This window comes from Protobothrops mucrosquamatus, unplaced genomic scaffold, assembly GCF_001527695.2.
Source record: "Protobothrops mucrosquamatus isolate PMUCROS unplaced genomic scaffold, P.Mucros_1.0 scaffold1421, whole genome shotgun sequence".
Lineage (NCBI taxonomy): Eukaryota > Metazoa > Chordata > Lepidosauria > Squamata > Viperidae > Protobothrops > Protobothrops mucrosquamatus.
The window spans coordinates 104162-120848 of record NW_015387606.1 but is presented as its reverse complement, the minus strand read 5'-3'; the positions used below and the strand labels follow the sequence as shown (position 1 = coordinate 120848).

General features: G+C 39.6%; 1 protein-coding gene across 1 annotated transcript; it reads right to left on the bottom strand.

The window, feature by feature from the left end:
* Nucleotides 1–3536: 3536 nt before the first annotated feature.
* On the bottom strand, nucleotides 3537–10404 carry DHRS9 (dehydrogenase/reductase 9). Its single transcript, XM_015821905.1, has 5 exons — nucleotides 10391–10404; nucleotides 8824–9169; nucleotides 6414–6672; nucleotides 5175–5338; nucleotides 3537–4229 (listed from the first exon to the last, which is right to left on the bottom strand). The coding sequence occupies exons 1-5, from the start codon at nucleotides 10397–10399 to the stop codon at nucleotides 4003–4005; spliced, it is 1005 nt and encodes a 334-aa protein (XP_015677391.1). The 5' UTR covers nucleotides 10400–10404; the 3' UTR covers nucleotides 3537–4002.
* Between the last annotated feature and the right edge of the window lie 6283 nt (nucleotides 10405–16687).

Sequence of the window (16687 nt, the reverse complement as noted above, 5' to 3'; positions counted from 1 at the left end):
GATGAAGCATATTTTACCCACAACCACTTCCTTAGCTTGCAGCAAAACAAATTAGAGAAACTGAAAGGAAGAACTGGTCTTCAGAAAGTGCTAAAATTTACTATTTGAGCCTTTTAAGACATTCATCCCTATGAATATTAAATTCAAATAGGTATGTCAGTATTTTTTGTCTATATATCTATTCAATTTATAATATCAGCTTTCTTATCTGATCTTTAACTTACAGCAATAGATGGAGTTCCTCCACCAATTCTTACAAATAATTCAACCACACTAGTACATGGACTTCCTCAAGCCAAATTTAACTCGTATCTTCATAGGGCCATACAGATCATTTTCTTGACAACAAAAACAAATTGATTAGCCACTGCCTTTTTCCAGAATTTTTTTTTTACAGTTTTCCATAAAAGTACTAACCAAATTGAACTCTTGATAACTGGTTGAAGATCAGTTAGATTTGGGTAGGGGCTACCATATGTTGCAAGACTTGTATTTGGAACATAGTTTTAAAAAGTATTGCTTGAAAGATAGTTATTGCACCCAAATAATTTTAGAAATGTGTAGAAGGTAATCTCACAATTAAAATAGAAGCATTTCTTTCATAAGTCTTTAGATGTACATACAATGTGAGTACAAAAAGGGCTCATGTCACACAATTACAGTTGTTCTCTTAAACCATGTTTTGGTTCTGTGTATGATTGGCAGAAATCAAAAACTAAAGTCCAAATGTAAATATATGTAAGATGGTATCTTTGGCAAAAAGGGCACATTTATTTGAAACATTTTGACTCCTCTGTCCAACTCGCAAATATTTACTTCCATATTTACTTCCAAAATATCTGAAATAGTAATGGAAACAAAGTGAACAATCTATTACGGTAAGTAGAAAAATCTTTATCAATAACTGAAAATAAATATAGCACAAATCTAGTGCCTTTGCAGTACAGATTTAGAAATATGAATAGCAAGATTTGGTTTTCTTTTGTTCAATCATGTCTGATCCTTGGACACCACCTGGACAGGTCCCTGCAGTTTTCTTGGCAAGGTTTTTCAAAAGTAGTTGCCACTGCTCCTTCCTAGGGCTGAAAGGGTGCCTGGCATCCAAGGTAGGACTAGAACTCACAGTCTCCTGGTTTTTAGCCTAATGCCTTAACCACTGCAAGAAACTGACTCTCAATAGTGAGATAAACAAGTCAGCCTCTAAGAGGTCTCACCCTCAGCTTGTCACATTTGAAACTCATCCTGGATATCAAGTCTGAAATGATTCTAGATTCAGGGTGAAAAAGGTTGCACACACGGGAAGTAAATGCATAATCACCAAGAATAAAGGTTATTGCTCTTTGACCAAATGTTAACAATAAATACAACGGATAACAAACACTATTGAAATGCGTATGACAGAATGTACACAATAAATGAATCATGCGTGAAAATCATGTACAATAATGTAAGGAAATGCCGGTGCAATAACAATGTGGATTTCTTCCCAGGAAAAAAGACACTTCCTGGAACTCAGGTGGAGTTTAAGAAAGGATCCCTTTTCCTCAGGATCCTATCCTTCTCCAGAACTTCATCTCTCTCTTTCAGCTGCCTTGTGCAAATTAAAACCCAGCTCTTAAATACTTTCTGGAGTGCTAACAGGTGACTAGGTGCAATGTGCAAAATGACCCTATATGGAATTTCACCACTACTAAACCCATGTACCTTTGATCAATCAGTTAAATTCAATAAAAGGTCCTAAGTAGTATGTCCTTGTGGAATGTTATTTTTTTTTCTTTTGATGGATGTTCTTATTATGTGGACAGGAAAGATAAATGGGTAATTCAAGTTGCAACCTATTCACCTTTTACATAAGAAATATGATAGCTGTGTTAGATTAAGGATGTTGGTCCATCTATCCGCTGAGCACTACCAGTTGACCACCTTTTGTTGACCATGTTGAAGCATGAGTCAAGAGTATCCTTGTGTAAAATTAACTTTTTAAAAACTCACTGGGAGAACCAAATGGCAAGAATGGCAGTGCCTCCCTTGCTTTCAAAATCCTGCAGGAGTAGGCCTCATTCAGCTCTTATTTAGGGAGAATACTGATTCCAGTGGCTATTCTTTCTGACATTTTGATTCACAGATGTGATGCAGAGGTGAGCAGCGAGCTTATGCCACTGCTCTTGTGATGTGTTTGCGAAGCTTCCTGAAACGGGCTCGAAGGGATTCAAGAAATAGAAAATGCTAAATCATGGCTTATTTTAACCACAATCTTTTGAATATGCCACAACTAGTTAAGATCATGCCACATGCTAAATTAAAAACAAATCACATTACAGTTTAGGGTAATAGAGTAATGCAGTCCCTATCATCACTGAGCTATAGAATTAGCTTGACTGTTTTTATTCAAAGAAGCCTGACCAGAATCTTATTTGCTTTTGCAGCTCAAAACCAAAGAGTGCAAAGAAAATTCAAATTCAAATCGTTTTTGCTATTTGGACACATGCAGTTACTGTATCATAGGAAGGGCTTTGCAGCACGCCAAATTGTTTGCAAAATCCAATATTGCCCACGCCAACTGACATTGCGTCTCTGACCCCTTAACTGGAAAGATGCAAGGTCAAGCCTGAGATTTTTCAGCATGTGTTCAGTCGGAGCTCTGAGCTCATCCATTGTGGGCTCTCCAGATTTCGCTTGAACTTCCATTCCCAACCACTTCTGCGAGTAGGCCAGTAATCTCGAGTGGCTGGCGTCCATATATCCAGTTTCCGTTTTATAAAATGCATGAGGTTGAATCAAGCCAGCATTCCACTGTACGGCTTCCTGACATCTCAGAACGTGCTTCATCTTAACCAGTGCAGCAGGGGTGGTGGTGGTCCTAACTACTGAGGCTGAACTGAGACAGAAAGGACATAGGAAGCAAGACTTCTCGGTCTTCAGAAATTTGAAGGAAAAGTTTCTTCACTAAAGAGAGGCATTCCCTACATGTTCATGGATGTTACAGGTAGTCCTCAACTTACAACAGTTCATTTCGTGACTATTCAGAGTTACAACAGCAATGAAAAAAGGGACTTAGGACCATTTTTCACAGTTATAACTCGCTGCATCCCCATGATCATGTGAACAAAATTCGGATGCTGGTTTATATTTATGACGGCTGCTGTGTCCCGGGGTCATGTGATCACCTTTTGCGACCTTCTGACAAGAAAAGTCAATGGGGAAACCAAGTTCACTTAACAACCAGCTTACCATCTCAACAACTGCAGCGATTCACTTAACAACGGTGGCAAGAGATATTAACAAATATCTCACTTAACAACAGAAATTTTGGGCTCAATTGTGATCATAAGTCGAGGACTACCTGTATAGTTTTCAATTATTCCTTAGGTTAGTCTCTTGACCTCTGGGAAAATTCCAATAATCCAAAAATTCAATCCTCTGCAAAGGGCTTAAACTGCCACTGCATGAGTCTCTCTCTCTCTCTCTCTCTCTCTCTCTCTCTCTCTCTCTCTCTCTCTCTCTCTCACACACACACACACACACACACACGCACACACACACAAGGGTGAGCAAAGATTTTGTTTTGCCTCTGTTGAGCTCTTGCACATCACCACTTTTTGCAAAGCACATAGTTAGTACTTTTAACTGTCTTTGTGTTTTGTTTCTTTCTAATGAGCTCTTAAAATACACAATTATTTCACTGTCCTGCCATAATAGAGTTTTCCAAGTTTTGACTGATTGATTGCCTAAGGCGTATTTTTGTCAGCAACTGCTAGTTCAGCCTTAACAACCATCAGACAATACAGTCCATATTATTGTCTTAATGCCAGCAAGAAATGGGATCACCCACACTACTGGATGCTTATTTGTCTGAACATTGGAGTGTTTATCTTCATTATTTAAGCAAGCACAACTTTCGAAGCAGGTACGTGAACTGGTAGTTTGAACTGGGTAACAAACAATGGCCACAGTACAGTCAGTTCTTCACCTGGAAACTCCAAGTAAACAAAGGAAGAGATCTTATTCTGAGCTTGGATTAAATAGCCCAACTTTGTTCTTCATGAGCACATAGTCCTGGATACAGGTGGGCATCTTTGAGAGAGGAAGCCAAAAGAATTTAGCATCTGTGCCTGCGCTGTAATAAGTCTTTGGATGTTTGCTCATTATGGCATGTTCCATGCATCTCACAACCAGCGACAGGTCTGAATTCTGGCACAGCTTGACTAATTTTTCTTTCTTTATTGCGTCTAAGGAAAGAACAAAAGGGAGAGGATAATATTTTCAGTAACGGGATTCAAGGCTCTTGATTAAGTAGTTTGGTGTAATTATGATTATGATTCTAAAATATGAAGCAATAAAGATAAATTGTATTGCATGGTTACATTAAGTACATACAGATACATACAGTACTAATAGAGCTAACAAGATCTGACAGATTAACGCATGGTTTTGTTCTCGTAATCTACAAAGAATACCGATGGACAAGAGGGACAAAGAGTATTTTACACTTCATACACACATACACAAATCGGCGCATACCTTGCAGCTGAGCAAAATCATTGATGCCATATTTAGACGGGGTCCTTACTAATGATTTATAGAATTTTCTGGCAACTTCCAACTATAGCTGTGCTGATACTACAGTAATAAGATTTGGAGTATAGCAAGGCGATGATTATAGGGGATAGTAGAAGATGTTGTGAATTATTATAAGAAGTGGCAGCTAAGGAAAGGCAGTGAGCACCTAGATAATTTTACAGCCTGGAATTCACAGAGTTGAAGTCCAGAGTTCTGAAGTCACTAAAAAAGCTGAGAAAGCAAATAAAGAATAGGCACCTGTGGCAATAACTATCTACATGACCAGCCTGCTACTCAGAATGTAAACCATTTTTAAAAATAAAAATAGCTTGCCATGAATAGCCTCAACCTAGATGCTAGTGATGATCCTTCTAGTGCTCCCTCCATGAAGGTGGACTGTGGGGCTCTGGAACTTGGGAAATGTTAGGATAGTGTTATGAGGGTTAACAAGGGTGGAGAGATGGGGAGGCCATGGCGAACGGGATTTCCTCATGGATGAAATGGGAAAGAGGGCATTTAAATGCTCACCGGTTGAACCAAGATGGGGCAAATTCCCCTGACATCTTGACAGCTCCAAAGTTTCTTTAGACCCTTGAAATCGTTTCATAGCTTACCTTCCTTGAGGTAATGTTCACCATACTGCCGTTGGACGGGGGGAGGAAGGCTATTCCAAATGGCCACTTTTTCTTTTATGACCCGGACTCTGTCAGAGAGCTCTGTTTTGAACAAGCCAGGTTGAATACAGGACACTTTCACTCCAAAGGGCTTCATGTCCTGTCTGCAAAACAAGAAAAGAGGTCAACAGCAATTCAGTAACTTATTACACTAGAAGGACTTTTCAGAGAGAGAGAGAGAAAGTATTGCTGAATTTGGTAGCTCCTGCTGCGACTAACAAATGTGATTAAATAGCTACTAAAAGTCATGACCTTTCACGGTTTGATGATGGGAGCGGCAGTTTGTGAAAACCTATGCTTTTTACTAATATTTGCTTGTCAAAAAAAGTGCTACAAGACTCTAGATTTGCACAATCTAGATCAGCATAGTCTAATACAGAGGTCTTCAACCTTTTGAGCACCAGGGACCGGTTTCATGGAGAGAGGTTTTTCCACGGACCGGAGAGAGTATAGGTTTGCATGCTGCTTGCATCCTGCAGATGGGGCGTCACTGGTTTGCATGGGCCGGTTGCTGGCATGCCGCGGACCGGTACCGGTCCACGGACCGGGGGTTGGGGACCCCTGATCTAATACATAGTGTCTTCCTTTAGCGGCTATTGCTGAATCTGTATCTGCACATTGTACTGGACTCCCAAAGGTACTTTTTCACAAGGCAATGGGACTTTCTTGTTTTTCTTTGAAGATGTTTCACTTCTTATCCGAGAAGTTTCTTCAGCTCTGAGTTGAAGAAGCTTCTTGGTTGAGAAATGAAACGTCTTCAAAAAAAACCCCAAGAAAGTCCAGTTGACTTGTGAAGGAGCACCTTTGGGATTACTATGACCTGGATGACTGACAATCTCCATAGACATTGTACTGGACTGCACTAAGGCAGGCTGGATTATTTCTTAATATTTAAAACTTTCTCTTCCTCCTTGGGATAGCCATTTTCTTTCCATTTTCTTTTCCAACAGATTTCGGAAAAACAGTCCTCTCCCCAAGCTAGACTTTTCCTGTCCTCATTCTTCCTTTTGCCACTACTTTACAAGTAAGAGAAGGTTTAATGTATGTTAAAGCCTTGACCCACTTACGCTGAACCATTTATAGATGAGTCATTCATAAAGCCGAATGACTGGATAGGTTGCTGACATTACAGCAACTCAGACTGGGTTGAATCTTAGGCACAATGAACATCTGTCTTACCTTAAATTGTTGGTAAATGCTTCTGCTCCGTATTTGGATGGACAATAACCACCTGAACATATTGCCAGAATGCCACCAACGCTGGTTACGTTTACTATTCTTCCTTTGGCTTTCTTCACCAATGGGAGTATGTTTAATGTAACGTTTATGAGGCCAAGCAGGTTGATTTCAATGGGTGCTCTATAGTGCTCAATCCTCAGCCAATCGGTGGGTGCTGATGGTCCCATCACACCAGCATTATTGATAAGGCCCCAGAGACCTGCAAAGGAACAAAGCCCACAAAAAGTATTATATCTGAATATATTAAATAATGTTCCAGGCATTATGAAAAGCATTAAGAAAGTGGGCGCGCACACAAATATATATACACACACACACAACGTTGCAACAATCATAATCCAGGAATATAAATTGTTTTCACAACACATAATCTGTTTAATCCTGAAAAGGATTAAAAGGATGTAAATGAACTAGAAAACTGAAAATCAAGTTCTACTCTGAAGAGCAGTGCAGAAAGCTGCCATAGTAAGTGACGCTTTGGGTCCGTACAGCCAGGTATCACTTGCATTAACTGGCAGTGGCTTGCCACATTTTTTTATAGCCCTTCCTGGAGATGTCAGGATTGATTCCAGAGGCAAAGCAAAGTCTCTGTCACTACTGTTTATCCTGAACGAGAGATTAGGGGAAGATGCCCAAGACTGAAAGGCTGTTAGGCCGAGGAGAGAGATTTTTTTCAGACAGCTAGAAATAAGACATGGAAGAGGGAGAGAAGCTAGCTCAGTGGTTCTCAACCTTTTTAATGCCGCGACCCCAACCAGTCGTAAGTCGAGGACTAAACCGGTCATAAGTCGAGGACTAAACCGGTCGTAAGTCGAGGACTACCCAACCGGTCGTAAGTCAAGGACTTTCCCTGCCAGGGAGCGCCGCACATGCGTGGTTCCGCCCCCTGTGCCGGCCGAGGCGTAGCTGGCAAGCGGCAAAGACGGAGCAGGCCGACCACCAGCTGGCCCAGCCCAACGGAAGTAAGGCACCCACTGGAAAAGGGGAAAAAAATGGTGGACAAAAAAAATGGCAGACAAAAAAATGGCGGACAGCCTTGCTTGGCGACCCCCGTGAAATGGTTGATCGACCCCAAATGGGGTCCCGACCCACAGGTTGAGAACCACTGAGCTAGCTAAATGTTAGGAGGAGCTGCCCAAGGATGCAGGTTGCTTGGCAGTAAAAATATTGATTCTTTCTTGCCAGCACAATTCGCAAAGTGCTTTCTGGACACAATTTAAGGCAGTGTTTCTTTACCTCAGCAACTTTAAGATGGGTGGACTTCAATCCCAGAATTCCCCAGCCAGAGGGAGAAACCCACTGATTTAAGATATTGGTGTTAACCTTTAAACATCCCCTAACAGCTTAGAATCTAAACATAAGAGAGATCACCTATGTGATTTTTAACTTTCCCAGATATTATATATAGGACAGGTTTTTTTTTTTGAAGATGCAACATTTACTGGTCATATACTCCTATTAGCCTTCAGCAGATAAGAACAGTTAAGATATTTTACTGGGTTTTTTATTTTTTCATTCTTTTAAATTTTATTTTACATCTTTATTGTTCCAAGTGTTCCATAAATGGAAAAGCAGGATAGACTGAATAAAATACTCAGAAGTAAGTTCCGCTATGTTCACACCACATTACCACTGAATTAATTAATCAATTTATATGGCTGCCTACACTGCAACAGCAAGTCTGGGTGACTAAGAAAGGGTTAAAACTCTAATATAATTAAACAATAATAAATATACATAATTGATAGGTTAACCCTTTTCTGTAATCTTTTAAAGCATGAAGCTTGAAGAGAGGGAGGAATAATTATTTCTTTAATATAAGGCGATAGATACAAAATACAGTGGATTTGTTGGCAACATGTAAGTCTTTATTCTTATGCCCATTTTACAGACTCACCATTTAAATTAAATGGGATTTTGCTTAACAGAGTTTCAATTGGCCTGCCATAGCTGAAACTTAGCAAAATACAGAAACATATCCCAGAGGCATCTTGTTTATAGAAGAGGATAGTTTTAAAATTCCCTATGGTTTAGGACAGGACAGTTGCTGCTGCCACATATTGTCATAAAACTGGCCAACAACAGCCCTACTCCAGCCTTTTGGAATGCCTTGGGGGAAAAGTCCAACGAAAGCAGCAGAATAAATTACATCAGCTTATTCCTTCTTGTGCTCCTATCATTCCTATCATTCCCAACCAGCATGGACACTGACATAACTGGTGTGGAGCAAAATTTCTCTCGTGTTTACAACCCCGTTGGTATGCATCCCATAAAAGTGCTGAGGCTCACTTCTCAGCTGTGTATTTAGTAGGCAGAGAGAAACATACCGGAAAAGGATTGAATTGCTTACCACGTTGTCCTACTTCCTTTTTAACTTGTTCTGCTACTTGCTTGATATTGTCTGAGTTTGTCACATCCAGCTGCACTGTCTGGAGGTTAGCTGATGACTCTTCTTTCAGCTCCTTTGCTCCCTTTTCAGTTAGGCAAGCAGCGATCACTTGAAATCCTCGCCTATCAAAGGTCATAGCTGCCAGTTTCCCAAATCCAGAGTCACAACCAGTGATGAATATGTACTTCCCTTCGGGATCCACTTCATCTAAATTCTCTCCATCTCTCCATTTCCACCATATAAAGATGACGATTAACCATAGTACCAAATGATACCACATATTAAAATTGTACTCATCACTTTCCTCCTGAAATAAATATGAAAATAGAATTGCCCCAGGCATTAGCTTCATGTCTTTCCCTTGACCCTGCACTTCCATAAATGAATAAATATGAAGAGAGGACCATGTCTGAGAGGCAGTCACTTCTTGTGTAAGAACCACAATTAGCTAATACCTTTATTATGATTATTTAAAATGAGACCACAGGTCACACACACAAGGATTTCTTCACCAGGCGAATAAAAAACAGCAAGTGGAAAAAAAAGTCAGTTAATCTGAAAAAGTACGCTGGATGCTATAATGATGAGTTACGTTACACAGATCAGCATAATAATCTGAATGTTATTCACGATAAGGGGAGGAATGTGATTTTGAATCAGCTTGTGCTGATCCACTCTGCTCATCTGCTCTATTAGCTATATTAATATTTCTACTTTGTGGTTCAGTTCAGGCCTACAGATTTTTCCCCAATGATCTTCCAAACAGTGCTACACATTGCACTGTGCTGTAACATGGACTGTTGGCTTGTGGCATGAACACAGACAATGTCATTTAGAGTGTCATCAAACCTCAACTAAGTCTGGCTTATTCAGTACATCATCTTTAAGCAAAGCAGACCTTAGCATAATATGCAAACATATGTTGGATCTATTCTGTGCTTCTAATCCATGTCCTGGGACTAATCCACCTCTAGTATATTTGAAGGCACAAAGTCATTGTCAGTCATTATCTAATTCACGCACAGCACTCTGTGAGAAAGATATCCCAAATAGGAAGCCAAGCTAGAATTTCTTATGCAGTGTTTCCTGGGGATTTCGCAAAGGAACTTTGGTTCAATGATTCACCTATCAATATCCAAGGCCGTAGTTCTACATAGTTCCTAGGCAACTGTTAATCTGGACTTTGTTCTTCTCATTTGACCCTGATTTCATAACAATCGTAAATATAGACTTACTAGAAAACTAAATAATGATGTATTTCAATAAGCCACCCTGCCCAGGAATTTTTACTCTATAGGTAAAAAGGTAGGTAAACACCTATGAGACATCTTTCATCACTAGTGCTTAAAGCCAACCCAACAGCACCTGAGAAGACAGCCCAAGACTTTCCTTTTTCCCTTTGTAAACATAAACTATGAGCATTGTCTACCCTTTCATGGCACCCATCCCACTCAAAGGATTCTCAGGGCCAGATGGGAGAGAAGAACAAAAAAGATGAAAAGAAAAAGATTCATCTTTTAACACTTACCCCAGCCATGTTGAGCTGTGATTTAGATAACGGGGTGTCTATTTAGTATGCTTTGTCTAAACGAAGACTTCTCTTATCAGTTTACTTCCTATTCTTTGAAGAACCCATCTTAAAAGAAGGACATTGCAGTCACAGTGTTGCAGAACAGAACTGGTGGATATGTTTGTCTTCAATTCTTTAGTAATTCTCTTCACACGGATGTTGTTGAACCGGTTAACCTAAGGGTACATTAGTAACAGAATACATATTATTTGTTTGGTAAGTTCACACAAAAGCTGTAAATCACACGGAAGCCAAATTTTATTTATAAAAACTTTATACGTCATTTTTTCATTCTAAAAAACCAGGAAATTGGTATTAAGATATATTACCTTCTACTTTAAATAAAGAAATAAATATTCTACCCATTTTTTCCCACACGAATGCATCACAAGTTATACAAATGGTTTACGTACCACATTTCTACACAGCCTTGTAACATTGGGAACATTTTTTTAAATTAAATTTCTGCAATAAAATTACGATTTAAAAATAAAACTGAGAACCATTTCGAACACAAAACAATAGTTAAAGTCCATCCTTGATTAGTTTCCTTTGAGCATACTTGGTTACAGATTCACCATAGCAAATATGTTCTCTCCCCATGTTAACTTAGGGTGGTGAAAGTTACTGAAGGTATCTAGAATAGAAGGTTTTAGGCTGATGAAGGCCAGCACTAAAAAATTCCCTTTTTACAGCCCTGTAATCCCTTAATTAGGGGTAGAGTTGGGGTGACTGGATGGAACTGAGCGTTTATTGGCCAGATGCCTTTCCTGACGCCCCACAGAGTTTGCAGCAAATATTTTTTTCTTTGCCCTTAGGAGAGAAATATCTGCTGCTACCTAGGATTGAACTCTCAACCTACCGAGTGGGAGGTGAGCATTTTTACCACTAGGTCCCCATGGCGCTCTGACAAAGGCTAGCATATAGAACTTAAATAATTAAGGCAAGTTTCTTGGCTTCATTACATCATCACGTTTGAAGGGACAGTTTTCTAAGTACAGTACAACAGTCTTTGCCTTTCTTTTCTCCTAGAGAGGAAGAGAAGAAATATAGGAGTGGGAGGAATTACAATAAAACACACCATAGCACTCCTACACTCCGGTGCCATAACATTTCTAAAATAAAAGAAATAAACAACAACAGCAACTTTTTTTTCTGAAAACAACTACAGGAGCTTGTTCTACTGAGTTCCTGTTCCCGTGTGTGCCTCGGGGAGTTTCATTTACCTATCAACAGGAAGTTCATTAAACACCTTTTACTCCCAAAATTCCTCAAAAGGAATAATTTCGTATTTAACGATGTTCAGGTTTTGCATTCCTCTATTAATTTATGAAAGTACACCCAGATGTCTTGAAGAAATGCCTTCAGTTTGACAGCATTGTGGGCAGCAAAGGGATTTGCAAATACATTTTTAAATACTTTAAGAATAATTGAACAGGACCATTTCTTTCTTTCTTGAGGTGGTTTCATTTTGTAGAAATGGTATACTACCACTGGCTTGCTAAACTGATGCCCTTGCTCTCTCTAAGAATGCTCACAAGTCCTAGATGTTGTGACACTAATATCAGGTGAAAATCAAATGCCCTCCCTTTGTGTTTTAAGGGACAACTTTACATGCTTATTCAGATTTTTGGAAAGGGCTGAACTGCTGAGATCTGTAATTCCTTCAGATTATCACGAGTTCTCTGTATTCTCTGTACGGTATCACTGCATTAATGTAGCCAGGTTAACAAGTTACAAGTCTTTATACAAGAGTATCAATATGTCTGGGGAAGGTGGAAATAAATTCAGGAAACCCAATTACATTCAGATTTAATAAAGGAGAATATTTGTAGCTCAGGATTGGCATGAGGGGTCCTTGGTGCTCTCTGAGCTTGCTTGTTTTCTTGCAGACATTTCATGGCCCAAAGTAGGTAACATCATCAATGTTGAGGTTACCTAGTTTGGGTAATAAAAACGTCTGCAAGAAAAGAAGCAAGCTCAGAGAGCATCAAGGACCCCACATTCAGATTTTGTTGATTTAGTTTCCAGAGAGAAATCAGGAGCTAGCAGGACATGAATTCTCATGGGGAAAAAAAATGGAAATCAGTTTACCTTCATGGCTATTTCATCTGTTGCTACTTGCAACTGCAGGGATTCCTATCAATTGACTTTTTTGGTCCTCCAGGGTAATGGAAAACCAAGAGTGAGCTGTAGTTGCACAAGCATGCTTTCCCATCTTAGGAGAACAATCCCAAATGTACAACCTTTGGCAAAGGGCACCTATATAAAGAAATACATTTATGTTCTTTAGACAGTGGGGCAGTTCTCCTAATTTTGCCAATCTGGCTAAGGGGACTCACAGAAAAACACTGAAAACAAACAGAGGGCTTAAGTTACACTGTGAGCAAATTTTGGCCAGATGTGGAAGGGGGGAAAAATTCCCAAAGCTAATGTTGGCCCAAATGATTAAATTGTCCAGGCTGATTGTATTAACTACATCCAGGCTCTAGTCATTAAGTTTTCCTCCTACCATCACGAGCTTGCTGCCATACTCAGTTTGTCTCAGTCCTGATTTAAGGAAGGAAGGCAGGCTAAGTGTCCAAGGAAGAGCTGAGTTTTTCTGAACATGGGGATAAAATGAAAGCAAGTCCTTCCACTCTTCTAGTTTAAAAGAAATACTAATTAATATCCTCCGGTGATTAGATTAACTCCCATGATTCTTGATTTGCTGCGCTGTAGAGGTTCTCCTGGATTTCAGAAGCCTGAGACTCTAAGCAGAGTTTAGCGATGACACAAATCATGGCTTAGTGATGTCACAAACCACATACATTCTTAGAAAGCACCACAGAGATCAGAAAGCTCAAGGAAATCAACCAATTTTATTCCTAGAAACACATATACAGGCAATCCCATACATAGCAACGTTCTTCCTCCAAACTCCAAAATCTATTTTCTTCTAACATATTTCATCCAGAGTCATTCCCAAATAATGTAGCACACTCTCTCAGGAATTGTGTCTGGTTACTAATCTCTCCTTTAAAAAAGGGTTTCAGACTTGGCTTTCTGACTTGTTTTAGTGATGCTTTGTGTGTGTGTTATTTAATTATCTCAAAGTTGTTTTTCCCTTGAGGAGGATGTTTCGCTTCTCATCCAAGAAGCTTCATCAATTCTGGGAGGATGGTGGGGGCGATGGAAGGATTAGTTATGAGAGGATGGGGGGGGCTTGAAAGGATCATATTTCTGGTAACCATATGACTGCAAAGAAATAAGAATACTTCCTGTCCCATCCCCCCAATCCTGTCAGAACTAATTCTTCCATCACCCTCACCATCCTGTGAGAACCGATGAAGCTTCTTGGATGAGAAGCGAAACATCTTCCTTAAGGAAAAAAAAGTCCAGCTGCCTTTTGGAAAAAGCACTTTTGAGAAAACTATGACCTGGATGACTGATAATCTTCACATACGTTGTTCATATTTTCAATTCGGTTCTTTAAACATTTCTGTATCTTATAGTGCTGTTAGATGCTATGAATATTTTTGTTGGGTGGAAACATGGGATGTAAATTACTATTACCATTCAATTCCTTTTTTTTCTTGTCTCTACTTTTCTCGTTATGATCTATGTATTTTTGATGTCCCCCAAATATTAACTTATCCACTTATCCAGACAAAATATAAATACATATTGTTGTTTAGGTGGGGAGGAATGCCATACATTTTATCCACCATTGCGGGCAGTTACTTTGGAAAGGATCTGAACTGTGACAGTACAAAAAATAGAGAACGAGGCTGCTTAAATTACACACAAAACAAAGCCAATAGCATGGGGGTAAAATTGAGATTATAATGGCATTTTACATAATGAATGATTACAATTATGTTATATATATAACAAAGGAAATAAGATCTTAAATCAGCTGCTTGTATCTCAAGACACAAGCAGCTTCTCCTCCCCTACCCCCCCCCCCCGATTCCTTCATAAGCCTGAAGGTACATTTATTGAGATGTATTAAAACACAATATCAAGAAGGATAAAACATTTAAAAACCCAATAAGACAATCTTGTTCCATTCTCAACATCTCACTTGCTCATTCTTGCTCACTCGCATCGTGACATAAAAGGGGGCGCCATGGCTCAGTGGTTAAAGACCCTGAGCTTGTCAGCTGGAAAACTGACGGTCTGGGTTTGAGACCCGAGCGCCACACGATGGAGTGAGCTCCTGTTCCTTGCCCCAGTTCCTGCCCACCTAGCAGTTCAAAAGGATGCAAATACAGGTAGATGAATAGGCACCACTTCAGTGGGAAGGTAACGGTGTTCTGCGTTACCTCGGCGTATAGCCATGCTGGCCACATGACTGTGGAAAATGTCTTTGGACAATTCTGGCTCCCTCGGCTAAGACACGGAGATGAGCACCGCCCCCTAGTGTCAGACATGACTGGACAGGGGAAACCTGTACCTTCACCTTATCTTGACTCACACCGTGGGAGTGCGTCTTCATTTGACTTAGCAAACTACACAATTCTGCTATGCCAGGTTCACAGTCAGCACTACAATCTGGAGCCTCACCAGCTAAAGCCAAACAGCCAATACCTGAAGCAGGAGACCTAAGGTGGATAAGTGCTTTATCCCCCCCCCCTCCTTTCCTTTGCTTGTCTTGTTGCTGGTGCTTCTGCTGCTGTACTCCACACCTCCTTCTCTTCTAGCACAATCAAAAAGGTGTGGGGGAGGCAGAGTTCGTGGTAGAAAAGTGTCTTCTTTTTTAAAATATAAGGGAAGCACAGTGTGTGAAGTCTAAAGTAGTGTCTTTAAGAGAGCACCGTCTAAACACTGATGTGGCTGCTCACACCATCTGCACAAACCTTGAGTCTTTCAAGCTCTTGAACAAGCTAAGAGCAGAGGTTGGCAAGTCTATCTGAATCCCAAGGAATATATTTTGCCAGGGGAAGGCAAGGGAACAGCTCCAATGCTTTACAATCGGTTTGTAGTTATTATTTCACCTTCTTTTAACAGCTGACTTAAAACCAGACCTAAGAATTTAGAAGATTGCTGTCCAGGACCGGTCTCATCAATTGATATACTGAGGCACCCTCCTTAGATAGCAAGTATGAGATGCTTTCTCCTGAGAATGGCCTAATTTCGGTCCAGTTCTGAAATTTGCTAACATCATATAGCAACATCTAAACACAGATGCATTAATCAGATCTTTATCTATGTAAAGAGGGGGGGGGAGAAAGAGACTGACCATGGTCACCCAACACACTTTGTGCTTGGGATGGAAATTAGAACTCCTTGTCTTTCAGTTTACTTGCCTGATGTCTCTTAACCACTACACCAAACTAGTATTTTAAAGGAGGAGATAATGCATTAATGGAAAGACCGATGCAACAAAAACAGCTCAGCAACACTCTCCAATCATTTCAGGAGACTTCTATTTTGAAACTACTTGTCTTCCTTTTATTTGGCATGTTAAATAATGGCAATAGGGCTATCATTCCCAGTGATTTTCTATTTTTGAAGAAATAGTAAAAAAAACACAACAGTATTTCTAGTGATTACAAAATGAGGATACCACTCTACCAGGTCCATCACTTATTCCTTAATTTTTGTATTCTGTGAAATGCATTATAAGTTATATTTTAATAAATTTAAACTTTTCAAAAGGAGCATTTTTAGTCAGTTTGTGATAAAGGCATTTTAAAGGTCCCAAACAAATCATATATGGCCATTTGACCCACAAGTTGGCCAATAATTAGCTTGCACAGGCACTGATTAAATTTTTATACCAGAAATAAAATTGGTCTTACCTTATTAAACAAAATACTGTGGGCATGTGCCGTAAATGGAAAAGCTCTTGAAGTCACAACTTGTTTAAAAGAGTGTCCTCACTCCTCCAGATTGGAAACATTAAAACATGAATTATGGTATCACAAGAATTATTATATAACTCATGGATTATTATGAGTCACAAAATAAATATTAGCAGCATGTGTCAGAAGCAATAGTCTACGTGACTAAGACTCTTCAAGAAAGTTCTTGGGGTTTTTTTTTCCAGTAACCTTAAATAGTAGTTGCACCTTTATTACACATCGGACTGCCTTTTGCTCATGACACTATTCTTCAAACTGTCTAGGGAGTTTCCTTGTGAAGATGGAATCCCAATAAAATAATAAATCTGAAAGTATTTCAGTGTATTTAGTAAACAAGGAAGGTGCCGTAATAGTGACCTTTTCTCAGAATTTCACTTTCCTTTCAGAGAAGCCATTTCTACATTCT

What these genes read in the sequence shown, in the direction of transcription:
- DHRS9 (XM_015821905.1), bottom strand. An exon ending in AAAGGAAGTAGGACAACGTG is followed by an intron (nt 6,673 to 8,823) that starts GTAAGCAATTCA and finishes GTTCCTTTGCAG; the next exon opens with GTCTCTGGGGCCTTATCAAT. An exon ending in TGAACATTACCTCAAGGAAG is followed by an intron (nt 4,230 to 5,174) that starts GTAAGCTATGAA and finishes TTCTTTCCTTAG; the next exon opens with ACGCAATAAAGAAAGAAAAA.